Below are 18,265 nucleotides of genomic sequence, written 5' to 3'. Positions count from 1 at the left end.
TTGGAATTTTTATTCAAAAATGAAAATTCTAGAATCATAATTCCTTATCAAACTGGAACCGAATCAAAATTTCTGGTTTCAGTTTCTTGATTCCTGAAACAAGTTACCATGTTTGTTTAATAATTCTAATTTCTTAAAAAATAAGCCCTTTGGTTCTAAAATTCTATGATATGTCCCCGAGAGTATTACAACTAATGTGAGCCCATGAGTTCATTCCAAAAGTTAGGGCAGATTCATGAAACAATACTACACTAATCTTATATAAATTTATCTCAATCTTTAAAGCAGATTCATAAAACATTAGGATTAATGTTACATGAATCTAATTCAAATATTTAAGATAAATTCATAAAACATTCACATAGTATCTCTGCTTATACCCAACAACCCCTAAAGGGGCCATATTTGCCTCTTAGGTGGAACACAAGATCCACCCAGATGAAACTCGTGCTTCTGGTGTTAGCCTTCTCTTTGTCATTTTGCAGTCAGGATTTTATTTTTAAGATTCTATATGCACGCCTTCTCTATAGCAATTACTATTGATGGATACTGACATCTAGAGGCAGAGCCATGGTACGGCCCGCATGGGCCCTGAGCCCACCTCAAAAAATTTTTAAAAAGAATTTATATGTAAATTTTAAAAAATTTCACTTGTTCTATATAAAAATTTTGAAAAATAATATTTTGGTCATAGTCAAAATTTAAAAACTTTAATTCGACCCACTTCATGAAAAATTTCTAGCTCTGCCCTTGCTGACATCTAGGCAATAGCACTTGAGATAAAAAAATGCATTCAATCTAGTAGGAAGGAGGTTTGTAATTTTTTGCTGTTCTTGATTCATCCATCCCACACTCACTAGACCTCTTATGTGTTTTTGGCGGGTCAGATCTAATCGGGCCGCTTGGACATAATTTAGGGTTTTCAACTTAACAGAGAATTTTGCCTGGAAAATGTTAACTTACAAAAGAGCTTCCGCACTGCAAAAATACCAACAACTTAAGTGTATGCTTTCACAGTCTGCAAAATGAATTCAAGATCCACTTTTGAGAAACTTGGTTTAAATGATATAAACAATAGCTTCATTGTTACTCGATATTAATTAGATGCCCTAAATTGTTAACATGGTTTTCGATTCCCCTATATATCTTCATGCTTAGAAGGGGCCACTGCCACTAAGATTTGAATTGGAAAGGGACTGCCTACCAGCCGCTGGTCGGGCGAGTTTTCTTGTGAACCAAATTAAGGAGAGATTATTGAAGTCAAGTAATTTTTTGGATTGTTGGTAGTTGGTGCTATTCTCGAGCTCATAAGCAAGACTCGTCGTGACTCGGCTTATGTATAAATTCTCCAATTTATGTATGAGCCGACAACCCGGTTAGTATCATGAGTTTGATCAGGCTCAGTTCTACAATGCCATATACACAGGGCTCATAGTGTAGTGTAGCTAATCAGGTTGGCAGACTGGTGAAAGTTTGATCATCAGTTTGATTTTCATATATATAACTCCTCTTGAGTGCAAATAGCGGATGTGCTCTACTCTAATTGATGAGTGTCATGCTTTCCACCTAAGTCTCGAAACAGCCCTGGACCCTGAAAGCGGGGGGAAGGGAGGCAGTTTAGATCTCTCCCCAAATCAACAACTCATAAGAACATATGAGTTTGACTTCATATAAAAAATCAATCATATATACATATCCAACAACAAAATTGTTTCTAGTAAATTCTATCATAAAGATGTATGTACGATGTCTGAAACTATATAAATCACATTTGTTCAAATGAATTTATCTAACATAATCGCAAATTTGTCATCCCACAAGACTTGTTTGAAAACAGCTTCAGGTAGTTGGGAAAACTGGACCACAATCTAAAACTTCACACATATGTATGAAAATAGACAGACAGACGGATAAAGTCATATTTAATGGAGAGGAATGAAAGGGACAAAGGTAACATGCATATATATATATATATATATATATATATATATATAGAGAGAGAGAGAGAGAGAGAGAGAGAGAGAGAGGGTCAGTCTTAATAACTTCAAAGATTTCAAATAATAGGGTAACTTTTTCTATATCTTTGTTAATGCTGAAGTTGAACCTTTCATAAACAATGATAAAACGATCGAGTTGTTGAGCCTTTCATGAAAAAGAATATCAACTGTATATATATATATATATAAGGAATAAAACCCAGGCCTCTTAAGTTCATATTAAAATTAGTTTTAAACAAAATGTGAGCCTTCTAAATCAAGCTTTAGTACAAGCCCCTTCTGTAAAATAAATTGATCTTTCTACTATCAAAATTTTGGTGTTATAAGAGCCAATTATTTTTTATCATTAAATAACATTACTATAAATCAAAACATGATTAACTTAATATATGTTTTTTACCAAACCTTTCTTAAGATCATATCTATAAGGTCTATAAGGTTAGATTGCAACAACAAATATTTTAATAATTACTTTTCATGGGTCTGATTTTGTCTCTTACCCAAGCGGTTTGGGCTTTACCAACTCTCTCTCTCTCTCTCTAGATATATATATGGCGTCAACATCAAACAGCAACAGGTACATTGAGCAGATGCTTTTAGCACATGTAGGAGTGCCCCACCGCAATTGTCTTCACATTCCTACACATCACATGTCCCAGCCATAATGATCAATTAAATGGGAGGGGTCGTCCTTTTAAGATTACAAGGGAATTGAATTTGGTACAGCAAAATGCCCTAGATGTCGAACCGGAATCAAATCCATTACATTAAAAATGGACACAATCTTCAAAACTAGATTTGATGTGCCTTCAAATGCCATTTTCTTTTATGAATGCTAGGTTTTTACTCACTCTACAAGCCATAATTAAATTAAGAGTGAAATTTTCAAGAAAATTTTGAAAAAAAAAAAAATCACCTACTCCTGCATCATAGCTACAAAGGCTTGACCTATTAAACCTTTTAGCCGCTTATGCTTTTGTCCGCAGTGTAAAAGGATTACAACTCACTGCCTAAGAAAAGGCCAAAGCCTTCTTCCATTTTCGTCTTGCCCCAAAAGTCTAAGGTTACATCGGTGCTTGCTTGATGTAGACACAATACACTTTCATCTTGTATAGTGTCCCTTTATGCTTAGGGATGTCAATATATCTAATTTGAACCGGATATCCGACCAAAATGATCTGAAAAAATCGGATATGAAAAAAAATTAATATCCGATTACAAAATTGGATCAGATTCGGATTTAATAAATGACATCTAATCGGATTCGGATAGACATAAATATCTGATCAGATTCGAATAGGGATTCAGATTTTGAAATTTGGCAAAATCTGGTTCAAAATTTGGATTTGGATTCGGATATAAATATAAAAATTGGATTCAAATCATATTTGAATTGTAAAATCAGATTTCAGATTCAGATATGACTTTCCAACTATGGGAAGGAGTTCGGACTCCATATCCTCACATAAGAGATCCTCAGCAACGTCAAATCAACTGGAATCTTAGAAGAGTGGTAAACAAGCATTGTGTTAGTAACATGAGACATAAACAAGGCGATTGGTGTTGTAATGGACGGGACAAGGGTTGACAGGCAGTCAATTTCTGTTTCGAACTCTCAAGGAATCAACTCTTTATACTGTAAATGAACAACAAAAATAAGCAGTTGAAGCATAGTAGCATAGTAGAGGGATGTGTCACTTTATAGGATGCAGCTTCGGCTTTCACTAGAGTGGTGATTTCCTCTCGCATTCACCCCAACAAACACAAAGATCAAGCAAAAAAAACAGCGATAATTCAATGGATAAATTAATCCAAGATTTGGTCTTCCCGTATCTTCCAACCAATCAATCAACAAGGACGAACACGTTGAATTGAATGCAACGGCAAAAGATAGCGATATGCCACCAACTGCAGATTGGACAGGAAGCCTCGAGACGAGAGGGAGGTCCTCTGGCCCCTTCGGGTTTTCGGCGTCATTGTCTCAACTTTCCCTGGATCTGTCAATCAAACATAATGTGTGAATCATGGTGCTCACGATTTCGTTGCCGCAGATGCAACGACAACCGAACCTGATCTCCACATAGAGAGGCATATGCATGTCCTCTTCTTTCGTTTCAGATTTTCTGAGATCTTAAATCGTGAAGTCTCATGATATGCCACTCACACAAAGCGCATCTTCATACGGAAGATATGCAATCTCTAGAAACCAGAGAAATATGAGCTCAGATGAAAGTGAACACAGCATCCATTGTCCTACAAACAGTAAAAATTTGGTTGTCTTTTAACACTCGAGAAAAGATTCAGACCGTGTTTGGATGCATGCCCAGAAAGGCATTTTGGAGGCAAAGTGTTGTTTTGCTTCCAAAACTCCCTTTTTCAACCTGTTTGGATGGCATGAAAACAGAGCTTTCAGGAAAACCCTGTTTTCATGAAAGACTGAAGAAACAAAAAGATGTTTTTCAAAACTCATTAACAAAAAACATTGTGGCAAAGCTAGGTTTTCTGAAAAAATCATTTTTTCAATTTATCATCCAAACGCTACCTTAGTTTTTTTTTCTTTTTTCAAATCCAAAAGCGCCGATCCACTTGGCTTTTGCTCTTTGCAACATTAGATTCGTTCCAAGTATAATATGCTTGTACCTGCATTCTCTAATTTTATTCCATAAAAACAAAAGAGTTTAATATATATATATATATATATATATATATATATTGCGTTACAGGAAGGGTGTTTTCTTATTTTATTGCGAGTTGTTGGTATATTCTGACCTAATTGACTTCTAGATCCCCTGAAAAGAACTTTTTATGCATAAAACCGATTATAAAATTCAAATGTGTATGTCCACTTACAAGAATGTCGACTTTGGAGATTATCATTACAAAATGACGTTTAGTAACCAATGAAGTAAACGAGAAGTCGATGCAAGTATTAAAAGTTGAAGCTCAAAGAAAGGGAAGGTACTATTTGTCCAACAACCTGATAAGCAAAACCTATGAAAATGAAAAGTTTAGAAACACAATGTAATGTCACGCGCATGACGAATAATAAATTTAAACTTAATATATTACCTTTGTTGTCAATAAGATCTGGCACTGGATAAGCATGGGATATGTTTAATTTTCCGAGTTTCATGTGTATTCAACGACCTAATTTACTTTCCTTTCTCTCTTTCTCTCTCTTTGTGCATCCAACATACATACATATATACATACGCACATATATACATAAAAAACTCTAGCTTCCATGGATTTAGCTTTATAACCATACCCTTAACTTGAGTTTCAAGTTAGGAAAAGACAATTAGGTTGTGTTTGATTACTTCATATTTGAAATCTGTGGCTTTCAAATCCGAACCACCACCAAATCCACACTTCTTGCTGGATTTGTAATCCACGTTGGGGGTAGAAGCTGAAATCCAACTGTAGATTTCAGCTATCACAGATTTGAGATTCCCTCAAATCTGAGACCCATGAAGAATCAAACGCACCCTTCATGTTTTGTTCAAATTTTCAGAATATTCAACCGTTATATGGGGCTGGCATGGGCACCCAGCCCAAGATAGCTCAACGTTCTTGCCTGCTTAATTTCAAGTTTGTTCGTGCATGTACCGGCTTCAGCTTCCGTTTTCCTTTCCATAAAATTAAAATTATGGGCATTCCACACGCACGAGAAAGAAACTCAACTGCTTATAGCAGTAGCGAAGTCAACATGGTGCTGGAGTGAGCGCCAGCCCAAGAAAGCCCAAGACAGCCCAAGGTATTAGTACATAGTGCTCCATAGCCAAAAATTTCTGGCTCCGCCACTGCTTTTGAACCCTATAAACGGGTCGTTTTTATGCAATGCAAGCCCATGGAATGCCCTTAGAGTTTTTACGCCGAAGGCAGTTTCCCTTGAGTAAACATTTAAACAAAAGGACTGTTGCCACTTGTAAAATGAACTTACGCTGCAGTTGCTTAATGTATAAACTTTAAACTTCTTTTTCAATAACTGAGCAACGAACCTATTTCAGACTGGCAGCAGGTGAGAAAGTCAGGATCAAGTGACAGTAATGCAAATATATATAGTCTAATGATCTTCCGCATTTGCTAAATATCATATAGTAGATGGAGTGATGTCAAATCCTAATTCAAGAAGAAACTGAGGGATTTGATATCGTAAAATTGTTGGTGCTGTTGATTTCATTTTATTTTGTTTTAATGATGAGAAGCCAATGAAGAATTAACCAATGAAGTACTTGATCTGGACTGGTCTGTTGGTTAGTGGATTTGAGACATAAATTAGAAGAGACATGGATATACAAATGGAAAACGGATGGAACTAGTGAGGTTGTGTCAACAACTTTCTCTCTAGACAAAGAACATGGTCGATTGATCTCTTCATGCGATTCTTATCTCTTCTTCTTCCTTATGAAGCATGCCTTTTTTGGTTCGTTCGAGATCTAATATCTGCTCCTTATCCAAGATCTATGTACAGAGCCTGCACACACCTCTTCAACTAATCCAGATTAACTTTTGATTTGAAGTTTATACAAGTATAGCTTTTGTAATCCTACTTATGCAGTGCAGTGTCAAAGAGAGAAATTTCTACCTAACAGGCACTTAAACTTCAAATTGTAACTTTGAAGGGGCAACCAATATGTAAATAAGTAAGTATGAGGCATTAATGTATGAGGAAGCAATTTGTTTTGCCCACTATGCAGGCCCATGTGTGTGTCTCCCACTGTTTTAGTGGGGATTTCCAATATTACTTGATCCCAAAGCATGGTTTAGTACATTACTTCAATGATTATATCTTGGCCCATGCTTGCTTTGCACCATGTGCAGTAGCTATGAGTCTACAACCCACAAAGGATATTACATTATAATGCGAAAAAATGCATGAACCATGGGGCGTTCCACGTGCGCCAGGGCGGACGTGGAACCACGCGGGGGGAGAGCCTCAAAATGGACGGGGACCATGCGCTTTTTCCGCGGCCTTAGTGCCCGAAAGATTATGCCATAAACAAAGCCTTTCTTCCAACTAATGACTACTAAAATAATCGGAAGCGCGTACCATGAACAAACCAAGAACACATTTATTAAGAAAGCACACATCTAAGCAAACACCAACATAGAGAAACGAAAACGAGAAAGGATATGCTAAGCAAAGATCTCAGAGCTCGTGTGCATCGGAAGACAAGGCTGAGTTTTTACATAAAGTAGTTGAGAGGTGATTGAGATGCGGCATCTTTGGATTCAAATTCCCTTGACATTTGATTAAACAAAGGCCTAAAATGGTTATTGTCACGTAAAAGGCGCATAGAATGTGTGGCGCAAGCAAACTTCGTTGTCCCCAAGTCGCTGCTCTTAAACTAATGCACCTGGAAGTTGTTAATGAGATGTAAGATCTATGACGTTCACGATTAAATAAGGAGTGCACGAATGGGGAAGATAATTTTTTCTATTTGAGGATTACTGATTTTGAGGCGCTAGATATTAGCCAACTTTGTTTCTACGCATCTTAGACAGATGTATGAGTTGTTTGGAAGATCGAAGGAGCTTTCCTTCTCCCTCTCGAGGAGGTCGGCTAAAGGATTTCAGGATAAACATCGCTTTCATAGTTGGACATCTAGTGATATACTGTCTTTCTCCAAACGAGTTTCATAGTTACCATATATATATATATATATAGGGGCGGAGCTAGGATTTTTTCTAAGGTCGGGCCAAGACGATTTACTGACTGGGTCAGAATCGGGCCAAGAGGAGCGACCGGTCGGGCCAAACTAAAAAATTTTGATTTTTTCAATGTAAAAAAAAAAATTTCTTGGGCTCACCTGGACCATGGCTCGGGCGCCCCCCCCCTCCCTCCGCCCCTATATATATATATATATATATATATATATAAACACACACAGACACACTAGAATATGTTGGACATCATTCAATTTTCTTATATATATATATATATATATAATATCAAGTGTTGAACATGTAAGGAATTCAATTTTCTTATATATATATATATATATAATATCAAGTGTTGAACATGTAAGGAATCATGTTAGCCATTCATTTTGTTAAGATGAATAATTGAAAGAAAAATAAGGAGAAAAAGATGATAATATTTGAGGTAAGATGAATGACCAAGATAATAACTTATAGGTCCAGCACCCTATTAGTGTTTGGTACCTACTAATTGCTCACATACACATACATATGATTCAATTTCTGACACACACATGAACATAATTCATACTGTTTTTCTGAAATCCAACTTTACTAATGAATTTGAGTGGTTCAAATTAATTTGATTTGAAAAGATGAATGTGGAAATCTAGTGATAGACTGACTAAATTTTATGAAAACTTAAATTAGCAATTTTATGTTGTGTTGAATTTATAAAAATAAGAGGTCATAAATTTCAGTTGCCTCCATTCGATGTTGATTATATTATTTTAGACGTACAATTTGAACTTTTAAAACTACATCTGTGGTCGGGTTTTCCCCAAACTGCCTACACAACCAAAAATATTGTTGTTGATATATATATATATATATATATATATATGTGTGTGCTAGATACTTAGATGCAAAGAAATATTTTCAACTCATGATCATTTCAAGTAGGGTGTTTGAGAGATAAGAAAAAGAAAAAAATGTGTACACTAATACTAAATAACAAAAATGCCCCGTCACATTTTTCTCTCAACTTCCAATTTGAAAAAAATCAATAGATGAGATAATTATTTAGCTATCTAGCATCTAAGTGTCAAACATAACAACTTTGGCTATGTTTGTCTTTTTTTTCTTTATTTATCCATAAAATTGATGATAATGTTGGTAAACACCCATTGATAATTAAGTAATGTTCACTTTTGATGTTCATGTATATTTTGGTCATGTGGAATACATTTAACCAGCCTCCTTTCGGGACGTATATATATATATATATTGCCTTCTGGATGTGTGATCTTCACATTAGTAAATATTATGTAATCTCCAAAAATTAAGGTTTTTTAACACGAAAATTTTGATAGTAAAAAAAACATTTTTTTTTTCATAAAATCAACTTGAATTAAATCATTTTTTATATTAAATTACTGTTTGTAAACATGTTACAGGACGCTCATATTTTGTTTTGATTAATACTTTTTTAACAACAATTCAAGGGGTTTGGCTTTTGAAGAAAGTGATTAAAATAAAGATAGCAGCGTTTGCCTATTTGGGAGAGGAAACAATAAGTTATGGAGAAATGGTTTGCCCCAAAACGGTGGTCGAGGGCAGGCACAAGGCTCCACTAACGGTCGGGATTCCCGTCCTGAACACAATTGTCCTCCACAAAATTGTATCTTCAGGTTGGGCGCTGGCCCCGGACACCATGTTCTCCCCTCCTCCATGTGCGCATGCAATAGATAAACATATTGAAATATTAATGACTCTAGCTGAGCCGCTCTTGCATTTGCTTGTCGGCTCGTGTGTTATTTAAGTACCAAAATGAGCGAAGCCGCTCCTTTTCATACTCATCGGCTCACGTCTCGTACAAGTGCAAAACTGTAACAACTCGACCCACTCTTGAACTTGGGTTTCTGGTTCGGTGTATCCCAACCCACCTCCTCTTAGTTTCAATTTCAACTCCAAAAAACTAGAAACCAGGACAATCATGTTTTTGATGATCCCCTTCATATCACCATTTTCAATACGAGATTAAATTTCTGAAATATTACAAAAACCACGCCAAACTCACCTAGCCGAGCCACAAGCAGCGGCTCGAGCGCTCGTTCTTTAACCCCACAAGTGTGCCAACATCTCATATGCATCGTTTTTTATGTTAACCGCATTACAACGTCTTGATTTGAGCAACCTTGTTTTGGAAGAAAGGAGGAAAAAAGGATATATTCTCATAAGCAAATATGAAAATAAAAAAAATTAAATTAAATTAAATTCTTCTAGATCACTCAAAGTATTGACTTTCTCTCTACAATCAACGTCTCACTTACTAATGGAAAATACGAGAAATGCTCAAATTTCAACGTGCCAGCACAAACATTGTATTTTTAAATTCTTTTTTAAAGGTAAATATCGCGAAATAACGCGTATGACATAAACATTAAATTAAAGGTCATCACACGAGTGCACTAAAATAAAAGAAGGAAAAAGTCGTGCCGTGTCTTTCTTGAATCGGAGAAAAAGAACTTCAAAAATGTTTACATGGACAGTTGATGGAATATTGCAAGTGGCATGAGTTGATTAAACAATGGCAATAACGAGTGCACACGTAGTCCAGCACTAGCCAGTTATGGAACGCAGCATTGTTGGTGCTGTTTGTTAATTAACTAAATTTCTAAGCAAATGTCCACAATGTTGCTTCCTTTCCCAAATTGATTGTGATAGAAAGTAACTAATATTTCATAATCCATTGGACTCTCTCTCTCTCTCTCTCTCTTTTTTCTCTCTTTTTTTTTAATGATGCATTAAAATTTTACCAATTCTCCCTCTTTCTCACACTATATATATATATATAAATAAACAATACCAATAGGTTAGGGATAAAAACTAGACCCTTTAAATATGATTTCAAAATTCCTTTTTTTTTTCGAAATTTAACATTACTAATATGACCTTAAGGATAGGTTGACGCAAAATATATATCGAGTTATCATTTTTTGAGTTTTAATAGTGTTTTTATAATAAACAAAAATGAATGGCTTTCATAGAATCAACATTTTGATAATAGCAAAATTAACATTTTTCGTAAAAGCAACTTGATTTTATATCAAAATAGTTTTTACAAACATATTAGGATGTTTATATTTTACTTAAAGTAACAAAAAAAAAATAAAAGGTCTAGTTTTTATTCCTAACCTAAGTGTATGGTTTTTACCAATTTCTCTCTCTCTCTCTCAAGTGCCATGTAGAATGTACAGGGTTACCTTTTTAAAGTCAAAATATAAATTTTAATTTACATTTTTCAAATTGTACAATGTGTAATCAAAACATATAACATTTGCATATAGGGTGAACAATTTATGATAACAATGTGAGGAATAAATATGTGACACTAAGGACCCTATAAGAATTATATAAAAAAATTGAGTAATTCATGAAACACTTGTAATATTGTTTTATGAATCTTTTTAGTGCGAGTTTTATTGTTGCTAAACAACTTCTACGCACTGGAATTAACCTTGATATAACCCAATGGCCTTAAAAGTTAAAAAGTGCCAAAGAAAAAAAAAAATATTGAATATGATACAAAGTGGCCAAAAAAACTATTATATTGGATTTGAATTTTGATCCGTATCTACTACTGAACGAGGAGTCGGAGAACCATCAACTTACGGGCCGAGGCGAACATCCATGACCCGTTTCGTTACGGGAGGCCGTTCTCCTCTTTGACGCGTGGGAACTGCACGGGCGCCATCTTTGCCTATATATATCTGCGCACTCGGTCCTCTTCGCCCCCTCTCCATCTTTCCAGAGATGCAACCTCGTCCTCCGGAGATCCTACAAAACCCTAGATTGTGAGAGTTTTCACCCTCCCAAATCACGATCTTGAGTGGGATTTTGCTGAGAGTTGTCGTCAAGTTCATGAAAATCAGGTGATTTTTCTGTTCCAGCATTCCTTTCAGTTCACTCCGTGACTGCGGTTTCTCGCTTGTTTTCCTTTCGCGAGCTGAAATTTCTCCGACGCGAGATTCGATCTCGATCCGTCGTGAGCTCGAAGCAAAGAATCGAGTTCTTTTTGGAGTTTGTCTCCTTTGTTCCTGCCTCTTTTCTTCCCTTTTCTTTGGCATTTCGGTCCGTGTGAGGAGATGATTGCGGAGGAGTTCCTGGAACTTGTAGGATTAAGGCTTTGATGGTTCGCATTCGTGACATGGCGGAGAGTTCGTGATTCTTTGCACGTGTTTTTTTTTTTTTTGTCTTAATGATTTTGCGGCGCCGGGATATTCGATCTTGTTCTTTTACACCGGATGAGTTTCAACTGTTGGAAAACTCGTGTTTGTGCTTCGCTCTTAGTGAGATTTTCCTATTGACATTTTGAAAAAGGTAGTATATCATTGAATTACATGTGGAAACACTGAAGGCGATTTTCTTTGTAATGGCTGGGGACCTTCAATGCCGTTACTGTTCGTTAAAATCAATTCAGTCGGAGTTTTCTTTATCCAAATTAAATCGGTTGAGCCTGTTTTAGACCTGCAACTCAATCTGCTCGTTGATTTGTCGTCTTTGGTTCGACTTGGGCAAGGCTGGACTGTCTGCGCTGCCTTTTAGTGACTGGTTTGACAGTACTAGTCAGGGTTACTAGCTGATATTTAGCTTAATTGAATATGACAATCTATTCATGTGTTTAACATAAGATAGTGATATGCTCTTGTGCCCCGATATGATAATCCCACTCTGAATATATTCAGCTATCAAGCATATTGTAACTGTATCCTGTGATTCTGCGTATTAATGAAAGATTGATGTATGGTATGTCACTTAGATGTGCTGATGTGCAGATCACCTGTATCCAGTGCTTTGTCGATCTCCTTTTGGAGGTTACATCAAATTCACAAAATGTACGTTTAACGATGCTGATAATTTTCTGGATTCTTCTAATTTCTTCCCACTGTCGAATTACATAAAGATATATAGAGATGTCCTCGTTCTAGTGAAGGTCGAATAAGCTGATGTCATTTTAGTCATGGATTTGTCTACTTCAGCTGTGAAGCCGGTGCAATTTGACAAACTTGGGATAAAGGCTTTAAATTTGCTGAATTTAGTGATTCTGATCTACTTCTCCCTAGGTGTGGCCGAAACGGTGTGTGGTGTGAGCTCATTCCTGTATCAGGTCCTTAATGGCCTATTCAACTTCAGTTTATTTGGCCTGAATACATTACCCGAAGTTGGATTGACAAGCTTTGAAGATGGGTTTTGTTATATGTGTTTGTGACAAACTTAAATCTGTTTGATGGCTTGTTGAATTTTTGGATTAGCGTTGTTGGGCATAACATCTAGGTGCTGTGGTATGCAGAGCTTAAAGCATATTCCCCGCCTAAAAATTTTCCAAGTTTGCGATGCTAGGTTTTGTACCCGTTTATAGTTACCTGTAATCATTTTCTTGTAATATCTGGTGTGGCAGATCATTATCTGGAAGACTTTGCAATGCATTTGGCAACAAATGATGATTGTACAGGAGTGCTTGAATCACTCTTGCAGAGGCCTAGTTCAATGTGCACCTCCAGTGAATCCCTATCTTGTAAAGAAAGCAAACCTACAGAGACCGTCATTCTTGTGAGGGATGGTGATGGAGAAACTTCTGATGTTGATGAACATGAAAATCTGATCGGTGGAGACGAACGACAGTGTCGAATCTGCTTTGAATCTGGAGGTCCCTATTAGAGATTTTATGACTTTAATTTTGTTGCTCATAGTTGAGCCGTAATAAGGTTACCTGTTTTGTCCAACTACAAGTTTTCTTTCTTAAAGAAATATTGTTTCTGTTTATAGGTGGAGAGCTAATAGCTCCCTGTGATTGCAAAGGTACACAAAAATATGTGCACAGATCTTGTCTTGATCATTGGAGATCAATCAAGGTATTGCCCTTTCTTTGGCATACACATTTTTTTTTGGTCTGTTATGTTCTGATACTTAAAGCCTGTAGTCATTTTCCTTTTTTGCTTGTCTATTGTAGGTTGCTGTTTAAAAATTAGGCAATATTTTGAGCAAAAAACCTACACTTTATAGGGTTACTTTTAGAGAACATTAATAAGTAAGGCTGCATTTGGGCGCTTGAGTTAAAATGGAAATGAAAATGGAGATAGAGAAAGTATTGTGAACATTCTGTCTTGGATGGAGTTGAAAGTGACTCATCTCCGTTATCATTTCCAGTTTGATCACAATCCCAACTCAAAATGTCATACCAATTTATCAACAAAACATAGTAATAAAAAATTACACAATGCCTAAACAAGTACCAAATTTTTAAGTCTTCATGCAGGGCGTGGCTTCAGGGAAAGTACTGAAGAAGGCTCATGATGCCCCCCTGTATGGGTCTTTAAACCTATGTTTTTAAATGCCTGAATTTCCCGTAATATATTGTGATATTTTTCAATTAAAACCATTTTTCCTTGTTTGGATACAAAAGCATGATATTTCAAATGAACAGTTATTTTTGTGACTATAATCCATATTCTAAACAGCCAACAGGATTCGGTAGAAGACAATAAATACTTATTTATAAAATCCTCACTTCCACTCTCATTTACAGCTCCTAACTGAGTTGAAGACATGTAGCCACGTTCAGAGTCTCTTTCTTTGCTGAAAAATTTGCAAAGCAAATTCCATTGAGAAAACCTAAGATAGTATAGAAAAGGTGTAAATATCATACTTAAACTAACAAATGATCAGAGGGCAGGCTATGCAGTTATGATTTGAGTTGAGGTTACTAGATTTTCATTCCAGACTGACATTGCTTGTTTTTATTTATTTCTTACTGTTTTTTTGGGTTTATTTTCCAGGAGGGTTTTGCTTTTGCACATTGTACTGAATGTAGGGCAGATTTTCATCTACGTGCAAATATGCTTTCAAGGCGTTGGTGGTTGAAATTGAAGTTTCAGCTCCTTGTTTTCCTCGATCATGTTATGATTTTTATTGTTGTTATGTTGGTAAGTCTTGCTTTAATAGTTTAAAATCAAAACATTGTTCAGCAAATAATGTGTATGTTCTTATATTCTCCACTCCCCACATCATGTGCACACACGATGACATGATGATGCACATTTTCAACCATGTGGATATGCATCAGTCAAGAGTTGCCTTTCAATTTAATCAACTGAAAAGGAAGTTGGTATGACATGCTTTTTATTCATTTCTGCAACTACATTTACTAGTGATTAATGAAAATTCGTGTTGACTGGACTAGGAATATCTCTCTTTTTCACTAACAAGATTGGTCCAGTCTGTTACAGTACAAGAACATAAGAACTGTGCTAAATTATTTATTGGGGAAAAGGGTTAAAATTAATTAAGAGTTTGAGTTTTTAAATTTAAGGTTTGTCAGAACTTGTGTAATGTTATGGATCAGAGAGCACACATGATGAGTAAACTTCATAGTGGGATTGTACAAGGTAAATCTTGGGATTCTCTAGCCCCACTTTTTATGTAAATCCTGGGAGTGTCTAGCTCCAAATCTTTTGGCAAACTTGTGTGCCAAATTCTAATTGCAAGTTAGATGACAAATGCTAATAAATGAGTTTACAGAGCTACTTTAGTTCTACTGGATGGTACTAGTGGGGCTGGCTGGAAATCTTGGACTTCAATAGAGAACGTGTGTGATCATAACTCAGATCATAACTCATGATGTAAGTGGGTGACCATGAATCAAGAAGGGTGCTGCTTCTTGCCTAGGTGAAACACCTATCTTTTGGAGATTTTTCTGAAGCCAGGTTGTGTGAGTCTGGCTTCTCTTAAATCAGCTTACTTCCAAGTTCCAACAATACCCGTTCTCTGCTGCTGCAAAGCTTGGTTTTCAGCATCATCAAACAGGAACTAGCTCCTACCTATCTAGGTTACATAAGGCCATCCTATGACTTTATATGGTGTATAGTGTAGTTTACCTGAACTTGATTTTTGATAATGAATTTTAAGTTGCCAATTGAACAATACCATATTCTTCTCATTGGAAAAAGGCCTCCATCATAGAACCTGCTTGAATGGGACGTCAAAATGGCGAAGTTGCTAAACATGTTAATCAGGGTTCAGAGAAACTGAAACCAAATACATTTATTTCCAGTTATAGCTTTGAGTTGCTCCATTTGTTTTCACCTATTTTCTCTCTCGTTTATCTTGAGCAGATTTACTTGGTAAGTTAACGACACATTCTTTCTATCTGTTTTTTTATGAAGAAAAGGATAATAAATACAAAAAGAAAATAAGAACCTGGTCTACATAAAAGGTTCCATTTCATGGGACGTGCATAGTTCTCATGGACATATATCTTTGTGGGAATTCATGCTATGGTGGTGATAAAATCTGATTTTGGAGGAATCAGATCAGCTGAAGTTTGCTATTATCTAGACTAGCTTACTTGTAGGTAGCTGATTTATGCTTTTCAGCTTTGGGGATTTGGACGTTGTTTCTCCTATGAGTTCCCGATTGTTAGGATAATAAATGTGACAAAAAAAAAAAAAAAGAAGAACCTGGTCTACATAAAAAGGTTTCCATTTCATGACATGTGCATAGTTCTCATGGGCATATAGCTATCTTTATGGGAATTCATGCTATAGTGGTGATAAAATCTGATTTTGGAGGAATTAGGTCAGTTGAAGTTTGTTATTATATAGACTGGCTTACTTGTTGGTAGCTGATTTATGCTTTTCGGCTTTGGGGATTTGGACGTTGTTTCTCCTATGAGTTCCTGATTGTTGTGCTGATCCTATTCTGAACTTTTCTTAAGATTTTTACTTTTTATTCCATAGAGAATGGTGGCAGGATATGTAAACATGGAAAGAGCATATGTTGTAAATCTTTTCTTTCTAGGCATATGGTTTTGTGACTGTCGTCTTTTCTTTTTTTTTTTGTTTGGTATACTGTTTGATGCATTCAATTGTTCATTTGTTTCCATTTCTTACACGACTAAGTCTATATTATTATCACAGGTTGTAGCTTTACTTTGCCTGCTGGCGTACAAGTTTTTTGGTGAAGAACTGCGTGACATGTTCTGCTATGATGACAACCATGTCGTATTCTATGCCCTAGCAGGTATACTTAATGCTGTCACCTTTAGGCTGTTGGCTTCTGGACAAGTGTTTGTGGATCACATAGACTTTTACATCCTTTTGGTGTTCAATAGTTAGCACTTTTTCTTTTCTAAGTTTGATTTCAAAATGTCCAAGTCTCTGTTTGTCAAAGAGAAGATTCACTTAGTGCTCGGCTTTGGTAGTTTGATTAGCACAGGAATCTTGAGAACCTCTGTGTATAGGCAGTTTTTGCTGGCTGTGTTGTGACTTGATGTTCGAAAAGTGGTTGTTAACACCAAGGAATACTTCATATGCACACACTGTATTCATATGAATGAAGCATTTTTGGCTGTTTCTGGTTTTACTTTTTGCATTATCTTTCTGTATGTTTACTTTGTTTTATTTATTTGATTTGTTTAGCAATGTCTATCATCATGATGGGGTTGATTTTCGGATTCTTCATAGCCATGATATGTGGACATAAGATCACTGAACGCCATAATCACGTTCTTGCTAAGCGGGAACTGACAAAGGTTATGCTCCATTTCCTAATCCACAAATGGGATGCGTTGTCAAAAGCCGACATTTTCATGGCTTATGTTGCTTCTGTGTGTTTGTTACAAGTTCTGACACTACTTTTTAACTTCAGGAATACATGGTTGTAAATCGAGAGGACAATGGCGATCCTCCTGGACTTGACCCTGATCAAATTACAGAGCTAAGAGAATTGGGCCTTTACTAGATGTTATTGCCTTATTGGACCCTTGGCTGCAAATATTGGTAGGTCAACAAGATTTTTAATACTCTAAATATGTTTGTCTCTCGTCATGATTAAAGCAAAGCCAATTGACTTGATATATGACATATATCCTTCTGAAAAATCAAAAGGTTAATTGAATGCAAGTAGGAAAAAGGAAAAGGGGATTTCTTATACACTGGCTTTGCTTTCTTAAGGTTTGGGAATGAAAGGTAAACTTGCTCAGATGTTTGCTTACTTATTATCCGCAGGAAACTTTGTTCTCCATTGCACGTAGATGGGAATCAGAGGACAGGAACTTTGTGGTGGACAGGCTCTCTTTTCATAGTACGATGTTGATGGACGGTCCGTGAAGACATCGTGACTTGTACAGCTGTGCAAATCCCGGGTGCGAGTTTCTTGGAAATTACTGTTGCATTCTTTTATCTATACAGTAACAGATGCGATGTGTAAATACCTGTGTAAACAGCGGGAAACATTTATGGTTGATAAATCAATATCTTCTTGTGTAATTCGTTCATTCTCAGCGACGCATTTCTTTCCCTATCCAGCTGTTCCTCGTCTTCCATTTAGAGGTGAAAAATTTTGGCATGGTAAAAAGATACATACTGCACACAAGAGAACACCTCTACACCAAGTTCTTTTCCACTTTTGCTGCGCAGACCATGTAAGTGCATGGTCCATGCTAAAACCCGTAGGAACCAACAGACAGATCAGTGCTTTGTCATTGAATGCAATAAGGCTTCATGTGCTGACAGAGTTTTGACAGTCTGATCCCTCAATTCCACGAACTTGCTTCCGAAACCATA

The 18,265-nt window shown here is 36.2% G+C and overlaps 1 protein-coding gene across 1 annotated transcript; it reads left to right on the top strand.

Annotated features, from left to right (window-relative positions):
• The first annotated feature begins 11,430 nt into the window (after positions 1-11,430).
• On the top strand, positions 11,431-17,968 carry LOC116264505 (uncharacterized). The gene is made up of 8 exons (XM_031644772.2): positions 11,431-11,575; positions 13,102-13,350; positions 13,470-13,555; positions 14,480-14,626; positions 16,619-16,721; positions 17,120-17,232; positions 17,349-17,479; positions 17,708-17,968. Exons 2-7 carry the CDS (start codon positions 13,125-13,127, stop codon positions 17,439-17,441), a joined length of 768 nt encoding a protein of 255 aa, XP_031500632.1. The 5' UTR covers positions 11,431-11,575; positions 13,102-13,124; the 3' UTR covers positions 17,442-17,479; positions 17,708-17,968.
• The last annotated feature ends 297 nt before the right edge of the window (positions 17,969-18,265 follow it).

This window comes from Nymphaea colorata, chromosome 11 (genome assembly GCF_008831285.2).
Source record: "Nymphaea colorata isolate Beijing-Zhang1983 chromosome 11, ASM883128v2, whole genome shotgun sequence".
Taxonomy (NCBI): domain Eukaryota; kingdom Viridiplantae; phylum Streptophyta; class Magnoliopsida; order Nymphaeales; family Nymphaeaceae; genus Nymphaea; species Nymphaea colorata.
Note: the sequence above shows the minus strand (reverse complement) of the source record. Positions and strands in the feature narration are given on the sequence as shown.

Excerpts from the sequence above, each read along its gene's own strand:
- LOC116264505 (XM_031644772.2), top strand. The coding sequence starts at position 13,125 with ATGCATTTGGCAACAAATGATGATTGTACAGGAGTGCTTGAATCACTC. Across the intron at positions 14,627-16,618 it reads TTTTTATTGTTGTTATGTTG|GTTGTAGCTTTACTTTGCCT; the intron begins GTAAGTCTTGCT and ends TTATTATCACAG. Across the intron at positions 17,233-17,348 it reads CTAAGCGGGAACTGACAAAG|GAATACATGGTTGTAAATCG; the intron begins GTTATGCTCCAT and ends TTTTAACTTCAG.